The sequence below is a fragment of the Saccostrea cucullata genome, unplaced genomic scaffold, assembly GCF_032062105.1.
Source record: "Saccostrea cucullata isolate Sc308-1 unplaced genomic scaffold, CSIRO_AGI_Scuc_v1 ctg18253, whole genome shotgun sequence".
Lineage (NCBI taxonomy): Eukaryota > Metazoa > Mollusca > Bivalvia > Ostreida > Ostreidae > Saccostrea > Saccostrea cuccullata.
In genome coordinates, this window is record NW_026926539.1 from 1 (window position 1) to 25,055 (window position 25,055).

The window sequence follows — 25,055 nt, forward strand, 5'->3', positions numbered from 1 at the left end:
AGAGTTCGCCCCAAAAGCAGCCGGAACTACTTTGGCTGTCTTTTCATGTATATTTCCCGCTTCCAGGTTACTTTTTGAAGGAATAATTAAATACTTTTACTTTAATAATATTTTCCTGAATTTCGAAATCTGTCCGTTACCTTTCTGACTTATTTTCTACTTTCGTTTCGTTTTGAATTATCCCTCTTTGCTAAACAAATCAAATCGTCTGCATAACAATGAAATTCAGATGAAAAGATTTGCAAATGAAATCCAAAATTTCTGTGACCTAACGTTAGAAGTGTTAAGATATTTGAGTAGCTTCCCCTGACATTTACGAACTAAGATAACCTACCGGGGTAAATACACCCATTGGGATAACACAACAGGTAAGTTTTTTTGTGTTAAAGAACTATAAAAGATTTCGGAGAATGTTGGTAATGACACGACAATATTTGAGAACGTTTCTTCGTTTGAGGCCTTTTGAATTTCTGCAACGTTAACGTTGTTGTGATGAAGTCGTGCGCACTGTTTTTGATGCGTAAATTTATAGAAAAGTGAAAGAAAGTTTCATTTTATTAATTTAAAATCATAATTAAATGATAAGAAATGATTGTAATATTTTTTATGCGTGGCGCATTGATGAAGTTTTCCGTCCAAATTTTTCTTTGATACATCGATCAAAGGAAAAAATATTACATTCATTTATTAAGTCTTTTATTTTTGAAAGTTGTGTTAATTAGCTCAAAGTGGCAATTCAATATGGCGAACGCTCAAATTTTATAAAATAATCAAACTGCTTAATTCTGGGTCGTTTTGCATAAAATAATAGGAAATTAATTACAGATTGCATTTTTAAATCGATAATATATCATATAAAAATGAACTTCCCCTTTTCTCTTTTTAAAATTACTTTTAATTCTTATTTAGATTTAATTGACCAATTATATTTCTAAAATCTGATTTGTTTCTGTGAAAAACATGTGGTTTTCTGAGACGTAAATCAAACTGTTTGACTGCATTAAGTGTTCTAAAATCTAAAAAAAACCCAGAAATTGTTAAACGTTTGCTTTTTTACTGTCCATTAAATATTATCCTTATACAAAGAAAGCTTTTAAGATATAAAGCAGGTTACAGTAAATGTTCTACCGAGCTTCCTTCTTTACTCATCAATAAAATATTAACAATAGTAAATGGGAACTTCAAGAGTACTCTCTCTTTCTCTCTCTGATTATAATTAAAATATAATAAAAAAAAATAAGCAAAAGAGATAATGAAAATTATTAGCAACAGTGTTGACCACAGTCGTCGTATTTGTTTGGTACCATGAGGGCACATGACGTATTTGTATTTTCATCATTATTTTGTTTTTTTTTTAATTATTCCTCTTAAGATAAATTTCCTGTACTGAAAATTTGATGTGATACTTCCGATTTTTTAAAATAGCTTTTGAAAAAGCTTTCAACAACCTGGCACGAATATTTTTTATTGATTAAATTACATAAAAACATCATCAATAACAACAAACCAAAAAAAAAAAAAAAAAAAACCCACAAAAAAAAGCAATCATTTGCTGAGGAAATAAACACTCTTACAAAGCATTTATGGGAATACTGGTATGAAACAAGTCACAAGTCAAAAGCTGGTATGAAATTAATCTATCATTTGATATCGTACTAAGTGAGATTTAATTTCTTTCACCATTTAACTGATCAGCAACCCTGAAGCACCAATGTTTTTTTTTTTTCATGACGTTCCAACTTTTTAAAGTTTTTGTTTAGATTTTATCAGATAAACCGTTTCTTCACAGATTGTCCTCGTCCGATACAGAGTCTCTGTCACTCAAAAACCGCCTGTACCATTTATAAACACATGCACAATTTACTTGTGACATATTGTTTGATTCCGTTAACATTTTTAGAGTTTATTCAGGATTTTCCCCTAGTATAACACAATTTTTTTTTCAATATCTGCTGCTCCGTGACGTTCAACAACGTAATAATATTTGTCGCTTTCAATTAGGACTACCTCTCTTCTCAAACTGATTTCTTTTCATCGAAGCAAAATATTAAACGATAATTTGGGATGTGAATCAATGTAACAGTTCTTCATATAAAAGAGTAGACTTTATTTTCGTTTTTGTTCCATTTTACAGATAATACGGCAACAGACATTATCATGTTTATTAAGTGTGCTGTTTGCGGATTACTAAATTTTGACCTTCTCCGCGGTCCGTTTTATGCAGTTTTTAATTGTGGTCAGGTTTGAAATAAATCCTGATGATTTTAAAATTTTTAATACAAATCATTTGAATTTTTAAAAATATTTCTACAAAATTTTTATAGCATATGACTTAAAAAAATATGACAGGAGTCCACGAATTTATCGAACAACCCTCGTATAAGTATTTTTTAAAATTTTGTTTTATTTATTCATTATTTATTATTTGACAGAAAACATCTTAAAGTTAGCAGGGGTCGCAAAGTATAAGAACTAAAAGTTCATAAAACAAAGACTTTTAAAGGAAACACCACAATGTTCATGCACTAATGATGCACTTTTTTTGTAGCGGAGCCTCTCGATTCCGTTTTAATCTTTCATCTTTGATACGAAAGGAAAACAATGGAGGAAATCAACGCATATATCGAAGAAGAACCTAAATTAAACGATGCTGCAGTTGAGACAGAATTTAATACCGAGCCAACATGTAAACATGCAACATGCAACAATGTAAATGACCTTGATCCAAGCACCGCCATAGAATGTTTATCTGGTGGATTCGAGAATGTTGGAGTATTGGGAAAGGAAGAGTTGATGAAGTATGCCAATGATCCTTTCTGGAAAAGGTTGCGTCTTATGCTCCACATTCTCTTTTGGGTGGGATGGAGTGCGATGTTGGTAGCGGCTGCTATTATTATTGCTTTGGCACCAAGATGTCCTTCAAGAGCTGACCAGAAATGGTATGACAGACAGGTCGTCTATGAAATCCTCACAGAATCTTTCCAGGACACGGATCCTGAATCACAAGGCGTGTGGAAGGAAGGAGAAGGAATGGGAGACATTAAAGGTAATTATGATAATGTTTTACTATTAAGGTTTACATGTCCATTGATTTTACGTAACTGATTGCCTATGAAAATGAGAATGTGTCTGGAAGTCTATCAGGTAAAACAGTGTACAGTTCTGTCAAAGATATTACTAGTATATTCGCTAAACGGAATTAACTCCGACAAACTCTTAAAGATATTAGTAAAAAAAAAAAACATTGTGAGCGAACTATTCATAGAGATTTTTAAAGAAGACCGAAATCTGCGTAGGACAAATGAAACAAACAAAAATGGATTAAAACATTTTTTTATCTATTTTGGTTGTAACTGAGGCAAATATTAAATATTTTTATAAGTCAGAAAATATAAACTTTCTATCACGTTTAAAATTATACCTTTTTAATCTATACGTCAAGGTCAAGTCTTCTTTTCCTTGACCATCCCATTCTTGTAAAACTTTGGATAAAAAATTAAAGTAAATGTGGTTATAAGGTATTCGGATCCTCTGGTTCTGAAATCAGGAATTGACTGATTGAAAATGCTTACAAAAATGTCTCTGAATTCTCAGAGTAATGTGTTTTTACACACTGTAATTCTTCAAACTTCGTCGTTAAAGTTAGTCATATTATAAAGGAAAAATTAGTAAATCTCAAATAAATTATCGAGGACTGCAAATGAAAAACACCTACTATGCATTTTCCAAATCAAAGTAAAAAAAAACAACACCAAACTTTTTTATTCAATATGACCAAAATTCTAATTGTGACGTCATAAACTCGTGCATTTTCCTGTATTTTCTTGAAAAGTTGCAGAAGACACCAATTTTCAATGGAATTTTCTTTAAGAAAACACACAGCATATGCACTGCCCAAAACAATTTTCAAGTCATTTTACACAATAAATCCGTACATTGAAGATGGTGGCGGTAGTAAACATTTTCGAAAGGAAAATAACCACAGAAATGGTCATTTTGAGGCTTTTCTACAAAAGACTCAGAATTGTACTATATTAAAAACGTCATATTTCTACAATTGTCCTCTTTCAAGCCATAATTTTTAATGATTTATCATAATCATCAACTCGACTCATTTTAAAGGCAATTTCATACCTTTTAAAGAGTTTTAAATTTCTAGGGCACAATAAATTTCAAACCACACATTCTTCTTTAATACTTACTGGATCAGTAAGAATTAGTTTGCAATTTTATTGGAATTTCATAGACACTTTAATGAATATCAACTCTATACACACCATAAATTAAAGTCCAGGCTTACAAACAAAGATACGTAGCGGGTTCCAGTAAATGTTCAACCAAGCCTGTTTCGTTACTCCTCACTAAGATATTGACAGTAGTGAAGAAAAAACATCAAGAGTACTGTGCAACAATATATTCAAGAAGTGGTGTGAATCAGATGTGGATACTCAAAAATTCCACAGAACTTTAGGACAATTTGAAATCACAACATTTTACCTAAATCAACAGCTTAAGAAACTTCCGACTTTTCAACTGTATACGCAACCATTCCCCACGATAAATTAAAGTCCAGGCTTTTTGATATCATTGGCAGCTGCTTTTTCAATAAAAATGGAACTCGTATATTTACTTACTTGGTCATTGGTCATTTGAGAAATTATTTTGTTAAAACACACTCTGATTGCACACACAAGTACTCTAAAGTTGACATCAAAGAGGTGCTTGAATGAGTTTCTTCTTGACAATATCTATGTGGTTTTTGGAGACCAGGTCTTCCAACAATGTATCGGAATTCCCACGGGTACCAATTGCACTCCGTTATAAGCAGACCTATTTTTGTATTCATATAAAGCAGAATTTGTGCAAAATTTTACGCGTAATAGAAGAAAACACTTGCTGTGGCCTTCAACTCGACATTTAGATATATCGACGACTTATTTTCAACTAACAATGGTAATTTCCATTCCTACGTCGATACGATATATCCTGGTGAGCTTGAGATAAACAGATACCACAGAGTCTGACACATCTGGTTCATCCTTGGTTATTTTACTTGAAAAAGACGTTAATGGTAATCTAACAACCAAGCTATATATGATAAATGTGATGACTTTAACTTTTCTATCGTCAACTTCCCTTACTTATGCAGCAATACACCTTCATCACCTGCATACGGAGTATATATATCTCAGTTGATTCGATACTCAAGTGTGGCTCTACGTATGAACAATTTCTAAAACGCTCTGCGTTTTATTGAGTTTTGAACTTGAATACTGTACGTTATCGCCATATGTTTACATATTTATTGAGTATGTATTGATGTAATTGATGGATTAATGTATTGAGTTTTTTATGAAGTTTTTCGATATTTGGCAGGTATCACTTCTCGGGTGAACTACTTTTTGGAACTTAAGAGTAATGTTCTCTATATAAATTCAATTTATCGAAGTGATGATAATGATCATATGGCAGTTGTTGACCACAAGAGTATCGACAGTGCATTAGGAACGATGGAAGACTTTGATCAGCTCCGTAAAGTCACCAAGAAGAAGCAGAGTAAGTTGACCTCTCTCAATTACATAAAAAATACAATAGCAAGTAGTTTTACCTGAAAAAAGAAATTCAATTTTAATATCAATTAAAAGTGCCTTGAGTACGATATATGTACGTGTTGCTATTGGTTCTTGTGTCATAAAAGCACTAACGCTATTGATCATGCGTTGTGAGTATTCTATTTGTAAGTATTTTATAAAATCCGTTTTGCCCTTGTTACAGTGCGCATTATTATGGACTTCATCCCTAATCATACTGGGAAGACCAGTGAATGGTTTAAGAAGAGTCAGAGGAAAGAAGGAAAATACACCGAGTATTATGTCTGGGCTCAATGTGATAACAAATCGGATATATATCCAAACAACTGGGTAAATGTCAGTTATAATAACAATCAAAAGTATCTATACTTAGTTTCTCTGTATGTTATTTTAAATCCTCGTGTCCCTTTAGGGCTTTTGAATAATGAGACATTTTATATATCCTTTTTTAAAAAATTGTCTTTAGATGAGTCTGAAAGGCGGTAGGGCATGGACATATGACGACATCCGAGAAGAATGTTACCTCCATCAACTAGAGAACGACAAACCGGATCTAAACCTCTGGAATACGAATGTCCGGCAAGAATTGGAGGTAAGGAGAGCATTCAAATATGAGAAAGAAGTGGGTTTTTTTTGTTTTTTTTATTTACATTTCCATTGTATATAAACAAAATTCCATATAAATTGCTTGCTACATAGTGGTATATATACAAAGGATTTTTAAACTCACACACATACCCTCCCTTACATTCACTCACACATATCGGATTTAACTGGAATAATACGGAAAAAATTAAGGCTGCTTTTATAATTCCCTATTTCAATTGTTCACCAATCATAAAAAGCGATTATCAAAAGCAAACATATTTAAAGACATTCAAATTATATTCAGATCAAAATAAACATTTCAATTTGATTCAAACGTTTTCTTCCAAGAGTCCCATTTTTTATAAAAAAAATGACAGTTTAGAGTTATTAATTGATACACACCTCTCAATATCATATTATGAGAAAGAAGTTAATCTTTTTTGAAATTAATATTTTTTCAACAGGACATCCTGCGTTTCTGGTTGAACAAAGGAGTAGATGGCTTCCATATTTTGAATCCTGAGTATTTGTATGAAGATCAGAATTTCGGCGACGAAATACTGATGTCTGGGAAAGAAGGAAATGTATGAATTTGAAGTATATATATACAAAATGATTTTGAAATTCCACAGTTCAAAATAATTACTACTAGTAGTAAAATATATTTTTAAGGCTTATACTGACTTTAAGCACAACCAGACCTCACATCATTCAGAAAATCTGAAGCTGTTGAGCGTGTGGAAGTCCATACTTGATGCATACAGTACCAAGCCAGGTAGAGAAAAGGTTCTTGTAGTAACAGCTAAAGATGATGTAAACTCTACGATGAAGTACTTTGAGGCCGGAGCCACCATTGTACGTGTCACCCCCTTTTCAGACACCGGCTTCTCACTGACTGAACGAATCGAAGCTGAACTGAGTCATATGGATATTGAATCAAACAGATTTGGATGGATGGTTTGTTTGTTAGCTTTTTACGCCCCTTAGCTGACTGACGTTTTTCATGCTAATTGTTATCCATTATTTATACATTGAATTGACGACGGATTTTTCCGTTATTGCACGATCATGACAAGGAGCACACCGCAGGTGTGACCAGTCAGCAGGGGATGCTCACTCCTCCATGACGCCTGATCCCACCTCTGATGTTTTGGAAGTCGGTGTTTGTTCTGCTCCTGTTTTGTATTTTTTTTTTAATGAACTTTTGATCTTGAATACTGTTTGTTATCTCCATATGTTTCATCAGAGATATGTTTTACTATATTGAGTTGCCACCAATAGCCGGTAAAGGGATGCACCTTTTTAGCTCACCTGAGCTGAAAGCCCAAGTGAGCTATTGTGTTCACAATTTGTCTGCAGTTTGTCTGTCTGTCTGCCCGTCCATCTAGCCGTCCTTCCGTCCGTCCGTAAACTTTTCACATTTTCGACTTCTTCTCCAGAACCACTGGGCCAATTTCAACCAAACGTGTCACGAAGTATCCTTAGATGAAGGGATTCAAATTTGTTAAAATGAAGAAAATTACATTGAATTAAAAAAAAACAGTTTCATTCAAGGGGTAACGAAGAAATAGTGAAAATTCGATGGTTTTAAAAAATCTTCTTCTCGAGAACTACAGGACCAGGAAGGATGCTAAGAGAGATTATCTCTTATAATGTCTAGTGGGGTATTTTTCGAGAAACGATTATTTTGGGGTTTTCACGATTTCCATCTATGGTACACAAGGTGAATAAGCGTAGTAAGTATCATTTGTGAAAAAAATGTCCAGTTGAATAAAGAGGTGGGGGTGGGGGTGGGGGTCCTGTCAACAAGTATCTTTGACCTGTAATTATTTTATACGTAAAAGCCAATTCAATGAATTTTAGTACAGTAACAAGGATTCCAGTCGTCTAGCAAGTTTGAAACCCGAACAAGTAAAAGCTTTGATGACTCTTCAAGCTACATTACCTGGAGTTCCTTTTGTTTACTACGGAAATGAAATAGGAATGACTGATCATCCTTCACTACCAGAGCCGTTGAAGTACAGAACCCCCATGCAGTGGAACATGAAGGGAACGGGGTTTTCAAAGAATACAAAGTGGCTTGCACAGAATCCTAACTATGTGGAAATCAATGTTGAGGTAATGACAATATTGTTATAAATTTAAACTTGGCTAAAGATGATAAAAGGAATAATATTGTGAGATTCAATAGAGTAAAGAATTTTTGAATTAATGTATACCTAAACTTTTGTTATTTAAAGGAGGAAAACGCTGTCGGAAATGACTTCACCATCTTGAAGGTGTTTCGAAAACTATCATTTCTTACAGAAAACGAGTCCTTCCAGTGGGGGCACATGAATTTGTTTAGAGACAAGGATCTTCTAATGTTCACTAGAAAGACCGAGGGATTTCCTGGGTACCTTGTGGCCATGAATCTTGGATCTAAGAGGGAAATGGAGTCCTTTCATGGGGCCACTGGAATCCCTAAGAATGTTAAGGTGGTGTTCCATACCCACACGGATGATAACACTGTCATCAATCTGTCTGATAACTCTTCTGTTCTGGAAACTAATCACGCAATTATTTTGGAATATGAATAAATTTAGATTTCAATGGCAACTTTTAAGAAACCATTCATTTCATTTATACTTTTACACTGTACATATTTTTAAAAAAAATCTAGCTAGGGACATTTGCTTTCTTTTCAATTCTTGTACATTGAAAAACGAAAAGTAATAAAGTTAATATATAAAGATTAGATCAACTGCTGGAAATGAATATTTCGTAATTATGTTTTGTTTTGTTTTTTTAAATATTGACTCATTTGTAAGAATGAGGGAAATGCTATATGTTTTTAAGTCACCCGAATCACCCTTGGGTAAAGGGAAACAAAATTATGAATTTTATGCTCTCTGTCTTTTTATTTCCTGAAAGAATGAGCTAAAAAAAATACAAGCAATCTGTATTGTTTTGTGTATTTTTGTTCCTAGAAAAAATATGACTTTAGAAAGCATCATCAAGCCCAATGCAAAAAATGTTAAAACCATGACTCCAGGATTACGAAGTAGAATCACAATCTGACTATATCATGAAAGTTCAAAAAATATAAAAACTTATCTAACTCAATAGTTTTGCTTTTAAACTACTCGCACATGTATGGAAATATGAAACTGTCGATGTTGAGGTAAGACAAAACACTGTATAAATAAATGTTTTAGATTCCGGGAATAGAATGTTGAAGAATAATTTAGTGATGATTTGTATTATACTTATATTTTAAGATTTCTTAAATTACTGGTAACAGTCGGAACGGGCTGTTGCAGCTAAATAATTATAATGTCAATGTTAAGGTAGCAGAATGTGAATTTTAATGTTATTGATTTCGGAAATACTTGATAGAATGTTGAAAAACTATTTAATGAAGATTTGTAAATATATTTAGGTTTTTAATTAACAGTCGAAACGGGTGGTTGTAGTTGACTACACCACATTGAAGGTGTTTACAAGACTACATGTATATCTTAAAGAAAACGAGTCCTTCCAGTGGGGACACATGGAAGTTTTTAGTGATAGGGATCTTCTAATGCTCAATAGAAAGGCCGAGGGATATCAAGACACCTTGTGGTCATGATTTTGGTTAAAAGAGGGTAACAGAGTCCTTTCATGAGGGCGCAGGAATGCCGAAGGATGTCAACTTGATTTTCCGTACCCAAAGGGATGATAACGATACTTAACATATCCATCAACCTGGTGAACAATTCCAGAATTTTGAAATTAAATCACACAATAGTTTGGAAAACATAAACTTTTAACAAATGATACATTTATTTGCAGTATTTGTTTTCATTTATAATTGGAACCATTTTCACTAAAAAGTTTAGATTTTCCCAAATTCATATTCATGTAATTGATTTTTTTTAAATCACTGATAAAAATGTTGACAATTCAAATTAATTTTTGAATGTATTATAGAAAATTTGAAGAATATCTCAAAACTACAAGTGTTTCATAATAATTTTATATGAAGATCGTAAAACAAATACAATTATGTAAAAAAAAAAATCATTTTTTGATTTAAAATGGGGCAGGTCAAGTCACCTCAGTAGTCAGGTATCGAGTCTAAACTTCAATATCGTGACTTTAAAAGGGAAACTAATAATTAATCTAAAAAGTTGGAATTGTCATATCTTTCTCATTAATACGCAGGATTATATTTTTATGTTCGTGTATGAAAATGATTGCATTAATTTAATCCTATAGTACATTAAAAAGAGGGCCTGGGGGAGTAACGCTTAAGTTTAAAGTAGAAAATTTCTGTTTCAATAAAACGTATACACGACTGCTTGGTTTTTAAATCAACGATAACAAAAAGGGCTACACTGTATTTAAAAACGTTTCTTTCTTCCTTTAGAATTTTGAAATAAAAAATACGAAATACGATTTTTTAAAATCAAAAGTCAATTTAAGATAATTTTAGGACGTAATTCGAATCCGATTTAATCAGAATGCCTCTGATGTACATATGTAATTATTTTTTGACTTTGAACATCTTATAAATAAAAAGTTTGCACATGGTATGGATTTTGGTTAAAATAAGATCACAGGAATGAATAAATACATGTAACTGAAAGCAAATAATAGCTATATAATGCAATTATTTATTGATTTTGCTGACCACAAACAAGGGAAAAATCTCCTTCGTATTATATACTGTCCAGCGCAGTATGACCACTCATGCGCGACGTCATAAAAACGTCAATGCGCATAGCCATTTCATGCGTCAGAAAACTGCCTTTTATTGCACAGGTGTATATTTGATATAACTTGGTAAAATAATATGGAAGTTCTTCCGTATTTCGTAAGTATCTATTTTGTTTTCAAGGAATTGTTAAAATCAAATTCATTTAAATACAAGGAAATTCTTTTCTATCATAGATTTAAAATAATAATAAAAAAAATAACATGCATATGGATTCAGTGCGTTGTCTAGTTGCCGAATCCGTTGTTAGAAATGGATATTGGTTATTGTTTGGGGGGGGGGGGCATGATAATCAATGTATCTTCTGATTAATGCATATCTTAATTTAATAATAATAATATACTCATTAAGCTAATATGCCATCAAGTTTCGACAAATACATTTATCTATTTCTTGTTTACATGCACATTGAATAACATATAATTTTGCATGAAGAAAAAATTAGGTTCTCATTTGGGAGAGGGGGTAGGGTAATGTCTTTACAAAAATTTGAATTTTTCAATTAAAGTTTGAATTGTCATATAAAATTTTAATTGAAAAAATCAAATTTTTGTAAAGGATAGTAGGACTGACTTGTAACGTACAATTATAATGCGGCACAAATTCTTCTTTTCCAGTCTGTGAGAGAAAGGTACAAGTGTTTTAGCACATAATAGAAAATTGTCATATTCTCTGTATTTGTTTCAGGGCAAATAACTATTATCAAAGTAAACAAGGGAATAAATATTTGATAATTAATATAAGTTAATAATGAGTTCTTTCATGATTAGGCGTGTTTTCACGCTTTTGTATTGTTGAAGTATTTTTGTGATCATCGTAACAGTATGTGCTCACAAAGATGGATTATGCATTGTATCTATTATGGCTATATAAAAAGAAATATTTGCGTTAATGTGCAGTAATTCATCATAAAAACTGTTACCTATTGACAATCTGATGGTAAACAAATATTATTTTGTAATCAAATGTTAAAAAAAATGAAAATAAAATATAATTTTATGCATCTGTTTATTTATTTTGCAGGCAGTGATTTGTATCCTAACATTGGTACGTACGTGTACTTAACCACATTTATTTTTACCTTTAAAATATAATGGAAATAGGTCTATATATGAATTATCAAATAAGACAGCAAAAAAGTTCTTTTTTCATAAATACATGTACAATACTTCCTCCAATTTACATACCATTGTGGTACACAAAATGATTCATTCACGTTATAAAAAATATTTTCCTGCATAAAATTCTTTGATCATAATACTTTTAAACAAGGTGTTCTTTTTTTTTTACAGAAAAATTAAAGAAGGCATACATGTTACATACCCTTGCCAATAGTGCACATAATTTTCTATGCCAAAAAATTGAAACTTGCGAAAAAATGCAATAATTTGTTGTCTTTTCTAAACTCGTCAACAGTATATAATTTTTTTTTCCTTCTTTAGACCGAGGGTAAGACAATCCCAGACAAAGATAAGACCTGTCATTCCTCCTCAGAATGCGCCAAAGATAGCTGCTGTCGTGACGAGCAGGGAACGCTGGTAGATCCATCCGGGTTATTTGATCACGTGGGTAGGTGTTGCTCTCTTTCTATCTCGACCAGAACATTTGGGTTTGTAATGCCGTATACGTATATATGTAACACAAGCCCTTGTTTCTTAAACAGGGTACCCCCTACCTATGTTTTAATCACAAAGTATCTTTATAGTTAGTCATTTTCAGACATCAAAATTGACCAAACTTTTAGTAGTATTTCATTTCTTTATCCATCATTAACATTACCATTTGTCTCAACACATTATTAGTTTTTACATGAAATACTTGCACAAGCTTCCAAAGGTCTTGAATTAATTGATACATTTTGTTAAAAATAAATGAATGGTTTAAGACAAAGAGCCTCCACCACGGAATCTGGATTAACTCAAGTATCTGAAAGCCAATTATACCTAAATGACTTGTAGGTTGATAAATAATTGATTGATTGATTGTATATTGTTTAACGTCCCTCTCGAGAATTTTTCACATATGGAGACGTCACCGTAGTTGCTACCCATTTTTATCGACTTATGTCAGTCGCGGCCGAGATTCGAACTCACGACCTCCCGATCACGGAGCGAGCACTCTACCAACTGAGCTACCGTGAACGGTAGGTTGATTAAATAATAAATATTTTTTTGATACAAGTTTGAAGTGGGGTGTCTGAAATTTAGTTAGGTACCTTATGGTAAGAACTCGGTCCTTTATATGACTTGAATCCAACTTACAAAAGTTTGTGGTGTAAATTATTACATCCCAGAGGTTTTGTTAGTTGAAATTAAGCGATGCAAATGTTTTTTATACCCCAACGTTTTCCGGAGTCTTAGCGATCCAAACGCCTGTAGGTAACGATAAGTAGGGGTGTTCTGTATACGTAACATATGGCATGTATACATGTTACCTGTAACAGTACGCCTGTAAAAGAGAATTCAAATTAGTTTTATAAAGATGACTACTGTTTTGGTACGGACATACGTAACTATTATGTTTTCCTTTTATCTTCAATAAAAATAATGCGTTTAAAAACAGTGGTTAATTTAACTTCCAGGTCAGTGTTTAATATGTTGTTTTTTTTTCTTCCCGAAATCTTATCCTTGCAATTAAATGGTATGAACGAAATCAAAACTTTCCGAAATCTGCATGACAAGCAATTCTCATTTTAAACAACACATAACTGTCTGCAAAAAACCCTCTATCTTAACAAAATCATTCATTCGTTTTTTTATGATATAAAGTCTTCTAATTATATTTTTCTATAGGACCTGTGACGGAGGTGCTCAATGGTACCTGTGTTCCTCTTCACGCCCAGTTTGATGAGAACTGTGGAGATGCATGCCCATGTGATCTGACACAAGGTACATACTGCGTAAAAGTTGATTAAAAATGTCTTTACCCATAACGCGCTTTTCATACTACTACTAGATTTATATAAGAATAATACTATCAAAACAAGGATACCGCAAAGTGGAGTATCCTTTCGCAAAGAAGCGTGTCTACATGTCTATCAATCAAAGCAGTATTCCACATCGACTCCGATGAAAATTTGGTCTCTTCCATTATGCAAAGAAGTAGTCAAACTAACCCATTTACACACGATCCATTCTAACCCCGTGGCAAGGGGATAAAAACCCTAGAACTCTTGACAATATCTTGAGATGAGAGTGTTGTCCAAGTAATTGATCTGTTAGGTCCCAAACAACTGTTTTCCCCCAAAAGGGGGAGCAAGTAATGAAAAAAGACACCCTCCGAGGCTTCAAAATTCTATTCTGTTGGAAGGTTGCGGACACATTTTTCGAAATGTTTTATCCCTTTTTGTATGGGCAATATTTGTTTCAGAAATTTAATTTTAATGCAATATACTGTTCAATGAACATGTGCAATAAAGTTTCATTGGATATACCCAATTTTAATGCTTTAGTAGCATACCCACTTTTGAAGAGGGAATTACATCCTCCATACCAATGCACAGAATTTTATTACTTTTTGACCAGTCCTACAGTTTTTAAAAAAGATTTTAAAAAAATACGTTAAAAACCTCATTCAAAGTTTTGATACAAAAGTTAAAATAAGAATATTTCAGAGGTGCCTAAAATGTCTTTTATTTCTAAATAATTTCACCCCTCTCTTTTATTAGGTCTGGTGTGTGACAGAGTCGTCTCCGACAACAAGTTCACCCCGTCCATCTGCAGACCGAAGGATGTGGTCAGTAAATGGACCAATGATTTCCTGGACTGTTGGAACGATGCCAACTGTGTGCTCCCTTTGTAATTTACAATATGCAATATTGTAAAGTACCTCTAATTAAACTACGAATGTTAAGCTGATGTTAAAAATGATAACCAAACTTTATAATTGTTAGTATTTTTAGTAATTTATTTCTTGTAAAATACAGAACTTATATTGAGAAAAAAAGTTGCTTCATCTTTGTTGTAATAGTGCTTAGAGGTTTCTCTAAATAAGAGCGACAGAAAATTTTAAATCATTCTCATGACAAACATTGAATCATTGTGTACGTTGAAAGAAATTCTAGATATGAAGATAACGAACAGTTAATTTTCAAGTTCAAAAGTCCATAAAATAATACAAAATAGGAGCAGAACAAACATGAACCTGCAAAACATCAGAGGTGGGATCAGAAGCCATGGAGGAGTGAGTATCCTCTGCCGACCGGTCATACCCGCTCTGTGCTTCTTGTCATGATCGGGAAATATTAGTATGACAAAAAGAAAAACGTCAGTCAACATTCGACTCAGTGATAAATTGTATTTGCTGACAAGGCCATTGTATCGACAATAGAACTTACGAAATGATGATTTTAAACGAGACTACTGATATTCTTGTTTCATTAACTCGTTCATAAAAATTTAACCTTGTTTTAGAAATTCTACATACATCAGACATGCTCTTGCTTATCGAATCAACTGAGATATACAAACTCCGTATGCAGGTGATGAAGGTATTTGGCTGCATAAGTAAGGAAAGTTGACGGTTGTAAAGTCAAAGTCATCATGTTTTTCATAGAGCTTGGGTGTTATATTACCATTGACGTCTATTTCAAGTAAAATATCCAAATATGAAACAGATGTCTCAGACTCTGTGGTATCTTTTATCGCAAGCTCACTGGGAAATATTGTATCGATATAAGACTTGAAATACCCGTAAAAGATTGTTTCTTGACAATACGTCGTCGATATGTCTAAATGAATATTTAGATTAATCAGTTAAAATTTCTCGCGGAAAATGGTTTATTTTTTTCTTTGTCTCCGCCTTTAAAAAATTAAACGACCTGTTCTGTAATACACCATGTATGCTGGCGTGAATTTTTGAAAGTAAGTGAAAATGGTTAAGATACATGCATAAAACAGTGATCGAACTAAAATATCAATAAACATAATGATAACATATCTTTGAAAAAAAAAACACACCTACCACAGATAGGATTAGGTGCCTAGGAGGAACAAGCATTCCATATTGATCGGTCATACCAGCCGTATGATGTATTGATCGAAGAGGCGAGACTTTCCGTAACCTATTTCCGTATAAAACATATGTCTAACGACTGGTATGAAAAAAGCCAAATTACGACTTATTGTAGGTAATATTGATTACAAGATCATTACAACCATAAAATTTACCGAAATGCTGAATTTTAAACGAGGTTGTTGAGATCCCTGTTACATTAAGTTCAACTTATCTATGCTTAGCCTGCCTTTGTTAAGGAACTGATCGTACTAAAAGGAAGATTTCTGTGCCTATTCATTAAACTTTTTTTTTTCGTTAGAAATACAAATAGAACCTGAGCGAGAAAGTATTACACCTAAATATTAAGATTCTTTTACGTTTTGATGACGTCTGTATACTGTATTTCCATTACCCTTTGATTATGTGTTATTTCTATGCACAATGCTAATAGCTCTTATGAGGATAAAATATTTAGAGAGAACATGAGACCAGGGAAAGCAGAGAAATACATAATAATAGTGTACACAGAAATACTATGGTGTTGTAGGTTTTGAAACGATAAAATACGCCACGTCATGCACTATTAGATAAAAATATCACCTCTGACATACACTGTGACAATAGTCCTAAACAACAATGTTTGGAACAGCGTTCTTGTTCTTATTTCTAATTGCTAGGTCATTGCAAGCAAATAGTGAAAAAAGGATTTTGCTCAATGACCCGAACCTGATACACTCCCAGATGGAAGCTTTGGAGAGAAAAGTTCAGGACGTGATGACGAAATACTCGGAGCTGACAACGAAGTACAACACTTTGCTGACTAAAACGAATGGTTTGAATTTACTCTATGAAAATTGATAAGTACAATATGTAACTGTTCGATGAAATAAATTGAAAGTGAAGATACATGTAAGTTGCAAAATTTCATAAATCCTGTAAAACCAAACAAAAAAGCCGGGACCCCCGTCGTAATACAGGGTGCGGAATCAAGTGTAAAGGCGGAGAAATCATCCCCTGTCAATAAAGGAGTAATTACTGTAAAACGAACGTTTTCAGGTAACAGGTGGTATAAAACAGTCAAATTTCAAAATGTGGCTACCTCATTGGTATACGAAGTATGCACAAACAATGTCTTTATAATATTATTAATTTCAGTTAAGTGTGAAGTTTTGCATTACGTCAAGACCTTTTCGTTAGAGGCATCCAGCGTAAACAATTAACGTGATTGGTCAACTCATATTATCAACATTAACACGAAAATTGTCTGTCGCACGAGCAACCAATCAGGGATATGAAGAAAGTTCCATTCGTAAAGCTTGCGGTTAGGAGGCGTGTCTATTTACCTTGAGCGCAGCTGTCAAACTAGATAGTGACGTAACGTAAAACTTCCCACTTAACTGCAATCAATAGTAAAATACCCACCGTTAACGATTTTGTACGACTCTTTACAGTATATTCTGTAACATCAACTTATTTTCCAGTAGCCTAGCTACCTCCATTATAAAATTTATCTTTCTCTGTACCTGCACTTGCGTATCAGATTAGTTTGGTGGGGATAACTACATTTACAATTATATACAAATGTATATATTTTTTGTTTCCATGTTACAGGTGGCGGGATATTTGTTCGATGGGGACGGAAAGATTGTCCAGGAAATAACACTGAGCTTATTTACTCAGGTATAAGAATAACAAGACATTGTTTCAATTATTAAATGGGTTTCTTTATTGGTATTTCAATTTGAATATTGTGATCGCAAAATTTATCTTTTCATGTCATTGGCCACTGCAAAAATGAGCATTAGGCCTAGTGTAAAATGCATGCATCTTTTTGTCTAAAAACCTTTTCAACATAGAGAGTACAACAAAACATGCATACATGTCTAATCTGCAAATTAAGGAGTACAAGTTACTGAATATTTTTCATCTTTTGAATTTTCTCTCTTTTTTCCTCTTCTTCCCATTCTAGGATTCGCTGGTGGTTCATGGTATGACCACCAAGGTGCGGCTGCTGATTTTGTTTGCCTTCCTCGTGACCCTGACCTCACAATAAAATTTTCTTCAGGTTACGCCTATATGTATGGCGCAGAATACTTGGTCCAGCCACTGGCAATGATGTTCCGTGTTCAGTTTGCAGAAGCACGAAAGAATCTACTGTTCTAATGATTCCCGGCAAATCTTCTTGCTATGACGGCTGGAGTATGCAGTATCACGGAGATCTTGTATCTGGAATGTACTCATATAAAGCTGCAGGCCAATATACATGTTTGGACGAGCACCCTGAGACGTTGACGGCGGGGCAGGATGACCATGACGGGAAATTGTTTTATCCAGTTCGGGCTGTTTGTGGTTCTCTAGCTTGCCCTCCCTATCACAACAACAGATATCTTACATGTGTTGTCTGCACTAAATAAAACTAGTATAAACCCCATTTTCGTGCATGTTTCCTCCATTTAAAAATTAATTGCGTAGCTTACATGGACATGTACTCAAGTCGCACAAACAATTTATGTGTTAAAAATGTATATACTATAGTCATCTCGAACACTCTGTTTTGAGCAGCCCTTTTCAATTGTTCCCAGCTCTGCCCCCCACTGTCTGATTTCCTCTTCGCATAGTCTTCATCAGGTAGTTCAATCATGACTCCAGGGTGGGAGCATAGTGAATGATCAGTTTTACATAAGATTATACAAGGATAAAATTTAAGGAGAGAACGAAAAGTACTCAAGCTCAAAAGTTCATTTGAAACCAAGTGATGGATCAATTACTGCTCATACAATTAATTACAAGAATTAAATGATTACTTTAGGCATTGTGTATCTTTTTAACAACCAGGCCCTGATGTTATAACTGTTATTAAAGAATTTTTTTTATTTATTGAAGAATTACCCATGGCCATGATCACTTTGACACAGCTTCCTCCACACAAAGCCAACATATTTTGAATTTGTTTGTCCTAAGAAACCTGATTAAAAGTGGATATTTAAAAGAGTAAATGAGTCGCAATCGATTCTACAATTTTCTGGTACATATGAAATAACCTGAACATCCTAAATTGCCATTAATGTTGAATATTTTTACTTCTGATAAAATACTTCTAGCAAGTTACTTTTTCAGATATAAAATACCTAAGATTCAATCAACAAATAATATTTAAATTGAAAAAATTATTTTTGAAGCTAGTGGATTAATTTTAATTGAAATCACCTTTATTGTTCCTATCATAAAATCATGGACTGAATGCTCCTTCGTGGGATTGATTTTTTTTTTTTGCGCAATTCACAGCTGTAATTTGGAGGGCAATTATCTCTAAGCAACAATAGAGATTTGACACACACGTTCCTATTCTTCCTATTTCAAACAACAAAGAATGAAATGTTTCATTTCTAATAAGATATTTGATACAAAATTTCAGATAAACATAAAACATATTAAAATATTCTTAAAACACTCAAGAAAATATAGAATTTTCAACCCAGTTTATTATTATCAAGCTAAATTAATTAATAATTTTCATGTAAATATTAATAGACTTAAGATTTTGAGTAACTGAAAGAAGGAAGATATTTTTATTTACAAAATGAGGATACTATAGAAATGTAACAACATACTAAAATTAAGTAAATTACAATAACATGTAATTGAAAAAAGGTTCAATTACAAATTACTTTCAATGACTTAGCGAAATAAAATTAACTACAGTCAAATACCATTACTTTTTTTCAGTTACCCCATCCCTGTTTCAAACAATAGAAATCAGGAGCAGAGCAAACTTAGATATCTAGTAAAAATTATAATTATAATGAGCATCCCCTGCCGACTGGTTACACCCGCCTTGTGCTCCTTGACATGGTCGGAAAATAGGAAAAGCTGTAAACATAATTGTCTAACAATTATCATGATGAAAAATGTCTATCAGCATTTAACTGAACAACTGATTACATTTGCTGACAAGAGCATTGTATCGACCATAAAACTTGCAAAATGATGACTTTAAACGAGACTGCTGATATTCTTGTTTCGTGAAATTCTTTCTCAATAATTTATTACCTCGTTTACCTCGTTTTAAGAATTGTTCGTCCGTAGAATATGATCTTGCATATTAAATCAACTGAGGGATCTTAACCCAGTATTAAGGTGATAAACGTATATTACTACATAAGTAAAGGAAGTTGGCATCTGAAAAATAAAAGTCGTGAACAAGTTTTTCATAAAGTGCTGCTGTTAAGGTTACCGTTAACGTCTTTCAATATATGAAACAGATGTATCAGCAAATCTCCTTTGGCCTTTAATAGCAAAATTTATTGCCTTATATACCTAACTTTTTAAAATACCTAACATTTTAAAAGCAATGTACATTTCGATAAAGCAAAACCATTTGCATTTAAATGCAAGTCTTGTATAGTTTGCACATTTCTGTTCGAATCTTTATTCTCCACCCGTTAAAAAAATTAACAGTCGGTGGGCCTAATGTGATCCTAAAGCTTTAAAGAAAAATACATGTATCTATTAATTTATTTTACTAAATTGTGAAAATTTCATTCAAATAAATTAACTTCGCTTTTTCGAAATCTTTTTATTAAGATATTCAATCCCTTATAGCAACAGATTCAATGAAATTGAGTACATAACAGATGTGTCGGTGTTGAATACTCAGTTTATTTAGACATAATTCCAATTTATTACTATTAGTATGTATAGTGGGATGTGTCCTAATTTCTGACCTTGGATTTTGGTAAGGTTATCTCCCCTTTTTTAATTAATAAAAAAATTAATTTAAAAAATTGTAGCCGGTAAAAAATTATTTTTAATTGTCATTCTATTTCTAATGTTTCGATGCATCTTTCCACCGCAGGATTTACTGATATTCAAAGTATTTGAATTTTTATTTTGAAAAAACGCTTTTCCATAGGCTTCAATCTTCGTTAATTAACTACTGCTTAATTAAGGAAATTTTTGATACTTTCTTGCGGTCAATCCTTTTTCACTATAAAATACTTTAATATAATATCAGAGTATTATGTACTTGACGGACATTTAAGGGTAGGGAATTTGGTCCCATTAGGGATGGGAATCCTTAAGAACATCATATATTATACATACGTGTATCTACTGTGAGTTCGCCACTCGGTTTATTGGAAAGACAGTTGTTTTTATATTCACAATCGATCTTGTTCCAAGATCCGCCAGCAAACCCGTTTTCCTTTAAGTTATTAAAGGCCAATGGCCTTGAACAGCTGTTGAAATGAATGTCGAGAAGACAGTATGGCATCTACACATGTAGCGTCGTAGATATCTTCAATGCAAGCAACTTAAATGACAAAGTTGAAGTTATTTACCTGTGCTGAAAATGCAGATTACGGAAACAGTCACGTCACCTGAAGAAAAATGTAAGAAAATCGATTCAAAGGTTCAGATTTAACATTGAAATGTGACCAGGTGACGCTAATGTTTACATATGTTGAAATTTTTTATGTACATGTGTACACATTTTCTTCACGTTTTCGAACATAGTAGGGTTTTTGACAAATCGGATATAGCATATACTAACACGTATTACAAAATAATTATACAATATAGGGTTTGAATAGGTGAATGTTCATGTAAGAAGTGACCTAATTTATCCCCGGGTATGTAAACATTCCGAAGGCGAGTTATTATCTAAATCCTCATTCTTTAGTTTTCTTAAAAGACTGTTTACATAAAATCTTTAAAGTAAAATATGATTTTGAGGCAATTTAATCGGTCTCTCTACCTCTCTCTCTCTCTCTCAGTTAATTATGTAATAAACAGCAAATATTAAGTGGGTATATATTCAAAATTGGTTTTTCGGTATTGATTTTTGTTTTAAATGTAAATAGAAGTGATATACGCAGTAAAAAATACATATAATCATGGAGATATCTATGGATTAGGTCCAAAGTTATTTTAAAACAATTATTCTCTCTTAAGGTTTAGATGCAGCTAAAAGGCTACTGCAATCGTATGAATAACCTTAGTTAAAAGAAAACGCATTCGAATATATAAACGTCAGAAAAAAGAAAAGCGCTGCTACAACGTACTATTAAAAGTAACGCACTTTGAACATTTTTTTTCAAAGAGCGTATTTTTTTTCAAAGTTCGTCGCCCCAAAGCGCCCATAGAGAACGAAGAATGAATATGTAACCAAAGAACAGAACTAAATATATATATACACCTGTAGTTTTTATCTTTCTTTGAACTGTTATAATTGTCTGTTCATCTGACTGCAATAAGATGTATGTCTTTTATAATTGTAAAGTCTAAACATATTTCACATGATTTTCTCATTTTATATTTAATCAGTACGTAGGATTTGGAGCTATAACATAAACGTATTTTTACATTGTTACATTCATAAAGATATCAACTTTAATTGGAATCATATCTTTCATACCTATTTTTTGTGTAAAGGTAGACAAAAATGTCATTACAAGAAGTTTTTTTTTGTTCACATGTGACATGAATACTGAATGGACCTTGTTCTTTTGTCGTAGAGGCACTAAGAAATCGCCGGAATGATTCCCTGACCAAGTTCTTCAGACATTCTGCAGTATCTGGGGTCCTGGCTTTCGTGGGGGTCGCTGTGGGTATTGCCAGTATTGTGGTGGGAGTGGGTAATGGACCATTTCATCTGGCGGGCGGATCTCTAATTCCAGGAATATTGGTTAATCATGTTTTCTTTTATCTTTTAACATATTGTCGATCCTTTGTTTTACTCGAGTACTTTATTCACTGATTTATTAAGTAATGATTATTTAACGTAAAATTTCGAAAATACATATGTATGTGATTGTCAAAGTGGACTGTTCATTTAGAGAGTTTGAAGTTTTTCAGTGGCGCCTATCGTGAAATTATGCGATATTATATCTTGTATATTTGGAAAAATATTTTCAAGCATTAAATTTGTAACAACACACGATCAAATTCTACAGAAACTGATTTGTCTAAAATCAAAATTCACTTAATTATTTAAAAAATGCATCTCGACTCCTCAATTATAGTTCAGCTGAAATGCGAAAAGACAGCAGACAATATGGTCACCTCATTTTGTCATTCATGCTCAACTTCAAATTGCAGGGAATTTTATAGAATTATGCACTTTTTTCACACATAATTGCGAAGCTTCTTTTCTTTTCAGATCTGCATTTGTGCCAATCTTGGATATCAGATATATCTAGCAGGACAAACTCACCAGCGTGACGAGAATGTCGGAACCAAGGCGAAATGTTTGGTAAATTTGCTAAAAGGGTTTGTAGTGAAAAGGGGGAATGTACGTTATATGTGTCTGAAGTTCTGTTTTATGGACCTGTTATAACATTGGTCAATATTTTACATTTTTATTCGTTAATTGTTTAAAAAAAATTATATAAATACACACTGTACTCAAATTTATGAAAATGTGAATTTTTCATTCCCATTCCAATCTTTGTTTTCACGATGTATTAGATAGTAAAGGGTGTTAAGTAAGTTCGTTCTTCGAGATTACCTTTTAGCCCACAACATTTATGACCCTAAGTAAAAGAAATTGACCCTTTTCAAAAGAACAATCTTGTCATATTGAAATTCTTTACTGACTTGATTAATTTTGCATAGGTATTTGAACTGACATATTGACCTGTGTGCATAGTATATGTGACAAATATGTTGCATCCCTAATTTTACTATACAACTATCATCTAGACTAGTCTAATACATACCGTTCTCCTTTTTCTTTCAAGAACAAACGAAGTTAAAACTTTATCAGTAGCAAGAATGAACTCTGTGAACATGAAATGTAACAATTTTAAGTATCTTTTCATCGCATTTCTTTTCGTAAATGAAAGAAAAATATGGAATAAACTTTCTGAACATTTTTTTTTTATGTTTTCAATAATGACACATATGCAATGTAATTGGCACGTGCATTGTTACATGCATGATATGTTATTAATTTCCACCCTACCAAAAAAAAAACAAAAAAAAGAAAAAAAACAAAAAAACGCAGGCTGACCAGAATCATACCTTCCTAGTCCTAAAGACCTTTTTTTCTTATTTATTAACTATGGTTTCTTCTTGCTTCCAAATTTTTAAGATCAGGACGTATTTTAAATAAAGTAGTCTTTCTTCTTCAACAGTTTGTGGCCCACTACGTTTTACATTTACTGACAGCCATAATTTCCCTGGCGTTTATTGCACTCTCAGCTGTTGGCATCACCTGGTGTTCTGGGGTTGAACATTATTACGTTAGAATTAACCGCATCACCTACAAGAAAAACACCACTTGTCCAGAAAACAAAACTGCCGCCATAGTGACGGGTGGGTTATCAATGGTTGACAGCTTCCTGATAAGTGTGTGGTGCATTCTTGGAACGGTATTCTTTTGTTGTTACTTTAGAGCATTTGGAGTCCGAGGGAAGTACAGATATCGATATCCATAATAACTAGATACCTACCATGTTGAGGAATTCTAAAAGCAACTGTAATATCCCTAGCTTAAATTCAGAAATAAAGGAGGATAACGGTAGCACTGACAAGGGTATCATATTACATCAATCCGTTTGTTTGATAGGAACTTAAGCAATGGACTACATGTATATGTACTTATGCAAATCAGGTTAATGACAATTTTTGAATGAATGATTCATTTATTCAAATCTAGAATATGTAGAACAAAACACGAATATTTGTTTATTGTTGTTGTTGTTGTTTTTTTGTTTTGCATCAGTTACATTGTGTTTATTCATGCTTCATGAAAGTCCCAATGCACAGGGAAACATTGCGGGGTCAATGAAATGCTCTACTAAGCCCCTATCCTTACTCCTTACGAAAATTAACAATACTGCTGTAAAAGAGAAAGTTATGGAGATCTGCTGTTTCACAAAAAAACTGTAAACCAACTTTTACTAGGCAGCGTGCAAAAAATATTCGCATATTTTGCGGTCTTCTTTTACTCGCGAATATTTCTCCTTGCTAACGAATTTTAAGTAGAATGTTACCTCATTCCTCATACCGCAAAAATAATAGACGTGGATTGATTTCAAACTGGAAAATTGCGAAGAGTAATTTGTTTATAATATTCTTGAATGAAATATTTCTATGGTCGATACAATAACCTTGTCAGTAAATACTATTTATACTTGAGG

The 25,055-nt window shown here is 32.9% G+C and overlaps 3 protein-coding genes and 1 pseudogene across 3 annotated transcripts; all 4 read left to right on the top strand.

The window, feature by feature from the left end:
- Positions 1–2,559: 2,559 nt before the first annotated feature.
- On the top strand, positions 2,560–8,826 carry LOC134271973 (amino acid transporter heavy chain SLC3A1-like). The gene is made up of 8 exons (XM_062754210.1): positions 2,560–3,046; positions 5,377–5,556; positions 5,776–5,921; positions 6,058–6,183; positions 6,644–6,763; positions 6,852–7,136; positions 8,043–8,297; positions 8,420–8,826. The coding sequence occupies exons 1-8, from the start codon at positions 2,602–2,604 to the stop codon at positions 8,756–8,758; spliced, it is 1,896 nt and encodes a 631-aa protein (XP_062610194.1). The 5' UTR covers positions 2,560–2,601; the 3' UTR covers positions 8,759–8,826.
- A 2,021-nt stretch (positions 8,827–10,847) lies between these two features.
- Positions 10,848–14,784, top strand: LOC134271974 (uncharacterized). The gene is made up of 5 exons (XM_062754211.1): positions 10,848–11,016; positions 11,941–11,964; positions 12,360–12,486; positions 13,710–13,805; positions 14,585–14,784. The coding sequence occupies exons 1-5, from the start codon at positions 10,996–10,998 to the stop codon at positions 14,716–14,718; spliced, it is 402 nt and encodes a 133-aa protein (XP_062610195.1). The 5' UTR covers positions 10,848–10,995; the 3' UTR covers positions 14,719–14,784.
- A 1,759-nt stretch (positions 14,785–16,543) lies between these two features.
- Positions 16,544–18,372, top strand: LOC134271975 (uncharacterized; annotated as a pseudogene).
- Positions 18,373–21,870: 3,498 nt separating this feature from the next.
- Positions 21,871–24,604, top strand: LOC134271976 (uncharacterized). Its single transcript, XM_062754212.1, has 4 exons — positions 21,871–21,895; positions 22,428–22,597; positions 23,072–23,164; positions 24,048–24,604. The coding sequence occupies exons 1-4, from the start codon at positions 21,871–21,873 to the stop codon at positions 24,348–24,350; spliced, it is 591 nt and encodes a 196-aa protein (XP_062610196.1). The 3' UTR covers positions 24,351–24,604.
- The last annotated feature ends 451 nt before the right edge of the window (positions 24,605–25,055 follow it).